General features: G+C 50.4%; 1 protein-coding gene across 1 annotated transcript; it reads right to left on the reverse strand.

Annotated features, from left to right (window-relative positions):
- Positions 1-3,419, reverse strand: LOC123954391 (disintegrin and metalloproteinase domain-containing protein 1a-like). The gene has a single exon (XM_046025516.1). It carries the CDS (start codon positions 2,743-2,745, stop codon positions 1-3), a length of 2,745 nt encoding a protein of 914 aa, XP_045881472.1. The 5' UTR covers positions 2,746-3,419.

A 3,419-nucleotide genomic window follows, 5' to 3' on the forward strand; every position in this document is an offset into this window, starting at 1 on the left:
TTATGGTGCAGGCCTTCCTGGGACTTCTGGAGGCGGGGAAGGTGGGGCCTGCGGGGGAGGTGGGGCCTCTGGAGGTGGTGGGACCTCCAGGGGTGCAGGGGCCTCCGGGGGTGGAGGGGCCTCCGGAGGTGGGGCCTCTGGAGGCGAAGGGCCCTGTGGGGGTGGGGAATCCGGTTGTTGGGGGACTTCCTGGGGTGGGGGCACCTCCTGGGAAGGGGGCGCCTCCTGTGGTGGGGGGCCCTCCTGTGGTGGGGCGCCCTCCTGCGGTGGGGGTGCCTCCTCTGGTGGTGGGGCTTCCTTTAGAGCCCCCTTTGGACCCATCTCTGAAATATCCGCGGGTTTCTTTCCTAAGTCCTGTGGTAAGACCTCTGTGTCCTCAGTAGTCTCTGTGGTCTCCTCAGAGGAGCCTTCTGGCGTCTCTGTTGACTCAATTCCAGCCTTAAAGCTAATGGAAAATACTAAAATCAACAATATTAGCAAAAGAAATGCGGGGAGTATGAAAATCACCTTGTGAAGAACATTCATTTCATTCTTGCGTTTAGTAGGAATGCCACTTCCTCCTACACTTAGATTTTCATCAGGTGATTTGCCAGGGGGACCACTGTCCACACTACCCCCATTTCCTGGAGCTCTGCAGTCAGGGGGGGCATAGCCAGCCTCACAATGGCAGTGCCTTAAATTGTTGCAAACTCCTTTCCCATTACACATTTCTTTTGGTTCACAGTCATACCTAAGCACGGCATGATCACTACAGGAGTAATTCACACAGACTTTGTGTGGGCCACAAAGGGTGCCAGTGTCGACATCTCCATCATCAGGGATATCAGTATCATTAAAGGCATCCATGCTCCAGCAGAAGTCTTTTTGATGAGGCACCTGGATTAATGTATGCTGGTGTTTGACTGCTGGTATCTTTTTAATATTTGTACATACAAGCTTCCCACAGAATATATTCTTATCAGAGCACTTAACATATTTTGGACTAGTTGAAGCCCCAAAGCCACAGTTTCCAAACCGGTTCCCTTTCGTGTTCATGGAAATGTAACAGTCTTCTGGGGCTGACCTTGCAGGGAACCCATATATATCCATGCACTGAGTATCAGGGTTCTTGCACCGGCCCATAAAACAATAGTGAATTATATCACACGATGTACCATCTTGCTTATAGTGGTCCCTGGGACATTCTCCAGAAGTACCATCACAATACTCTGGGAGGTCACACTCTCCAAGAGCAGAACGACACATGAAACCCTTATGTCTCCACTGGCAATTAAAACAGCACAGTCCATCACTACACTGTGCATGCTCATTCAGCCTACATGTTTGGTCACAGCACGGGTTATTACCACAGTCAGGTCCACAGTCACACTCCTCATTCACCTCCAACACACCGTTTCCACACGAGGCTTGCCTACGCAGGCGACCTTGGGGCCGGGGCTTGTTAAATAGGCAGGCCCCTTTGTGTTCCCGGAGGAACTGGTAGAAGTGGTCAGAACTGCAGTTGCTGAAGCCACTTTCTTTAGTGATGTTTTCACGCATGAGGCAAAAGCGTTTATCTTTACAAGTGCAGGCCGAGTGGTCGTGCTGAATACCCAAGTTGTGCCCAAGCTCGTGGGCCACGAGCGCCGCAAACAGGAGGACATCTTCATGGTGGAAGGATTCAACAGCGGCTGCAAAGCCTCTTGAACAGGCACCATTGAGAAATGCCTGTCCCACATGGTCTTCAGGATGATGTCCCACGATCATGTGGGCAACATCGTGCTTCACCCGGGGGAAGAGCTTCTCCTGTCTCCAGCTGTTGAAATTCCTCAGTGTAACTCGCAAGTCCGCTGGGACTTCTATGAGGTCCCCCTCGGTCCAGACCTCCATTCCAGCCAGCACCACCTCGGTGTTTATTCCCCGAGTGAAGATGTTGGCCAGAGCAGTGATGTCCATTACTCTCTGGACTGTCTCATCGACGTTACCGCCCCACATTTGGAAGCGCTGGTTGCTGACCACGACGAACATCTCCACGTACTTGGTGTGTGACCAAAAGGACGGCAGTGCCTGTGGACGGCGAGGCTTCCTGCTCCCTTGTTGCCGGCTGGTGGACACCACTTGGCTGCCTTTGGAAGTGACGCCGCAGGACACTCGAGCTTGGGGTGCCATGGTGTACAACACATGTTCAAACTGTTCTGAGCTGTCCATGGGCTCAATGCCATAGGGTTTCCCCTCCTTAATCAGGATGCCCCTGAGGCCTGAACAGGTGCTGAGGGAAACAAAAGAACCCGGGACTCCTTCTATGTAGCCTTCGTAGTGACAGTCATGCGAGATGAAAGGCACTTCTTGCCGCAGGACCCCATTGTGGTAGCTGAAGACTGGAAAGTTATTCACAAAATAGTCTCTCTTCACCTTCAGTTGAATCACCTGCTTCTGGCCCTGCATTAATAGTGTATAGGATGATGCCTTTTCCCCTGGATCTTCCCTTCCCTTGACCGTCAGACTCTTGGGGATGACTGTTTCGTAAGAAGCGTAATATACAGATCCAGGGTCACAGTACAAGCCTGGCAGGAAAATCACCAACAGCAACACAATCCCCAACGTAACACATGGAGTTTTTGGCACAGGTCCCAGCCTGAAGTCCCTCTTTTGCTGAGCCCAAGTCCGAAACTTTATCTTACCCTCTTTCAAGGCCCCTTGGTTCTTCCATAGTGAAGGCAATATAGAGGAATAGTTTCTCAAAGAGGCTGGCATTGACAATGCCATTGTGAGTCAGTTGATGCTGTGTGGCCTATGCCACAGCAACAGCTCTCCCAGGCATGCTGAGACCCGGAGAGTCAGACATCAGCTCCACGCCTAGGCTGGCTCCCTAAGGGGTGGCTGCTGAAACTTTGGGGCTGGATTTCTATTTGGTCTTGGCCTTTGGTAGTTCCCTTACCATAGGACTTTCTTCCAACAGCAGAAGCTCTAATGTTCCTTGGGTATGTTCCCTTTACCTTCACAGGTATGCCGTGTAGGCAGACTGTAATGATTCAGACAGTACTATTAACTCGTAATTTGCCTAAATTATCCTTATTCTCAGCCCAGGCCACACTACTCCTGATATCCGTTAATCTGCTCATTCTTTGAAACCCAACATTCTGACAGGAGGTAGGGGGAGGGGACAGGGATTCTTTGGGGATCTCTGAGCAGGACAAAGTTCTCTGTACCCACTGCCTCCTTTCCTCATTTCTGTAGTTATCAGGATACCGTTTCTCATCCTAACCCTCCTCCATCAGCCTATGTTCATAAGACATGAATTTAGACTTTTTGTATCTGTATGTAAACATAATTCTTCCCTACAGCAAGTTTTCCTAATACACATAAGTGATAAATGAACTAAAGCTAGTTTTACCATGGAAGTATACAAGTGACTAGGATCAACATTCAATTCCTCCTAA

Source organism: Meles meles, chromosome 12, assembly GCF_922984935.1.
Source record: "Meles meles chromosome 12, mMelMel3.1 paternal haplotype, whole genome shotgun sequence".
NCBI lineage: Eukaryota > Metazoa > Chordata > Mammalia > Carnivora > Mustelidae > Meles > Meles meles.

Excerpts from the sequence above, each read along its gene's own strand:
- LOC123954391 (XM_046025516.1), bottom strand. The coding sequence starts at position 2,745 with ATGGCATTGTCAATGCCAGCCTCTTTGAGAAACTATTCCTCTATATTG.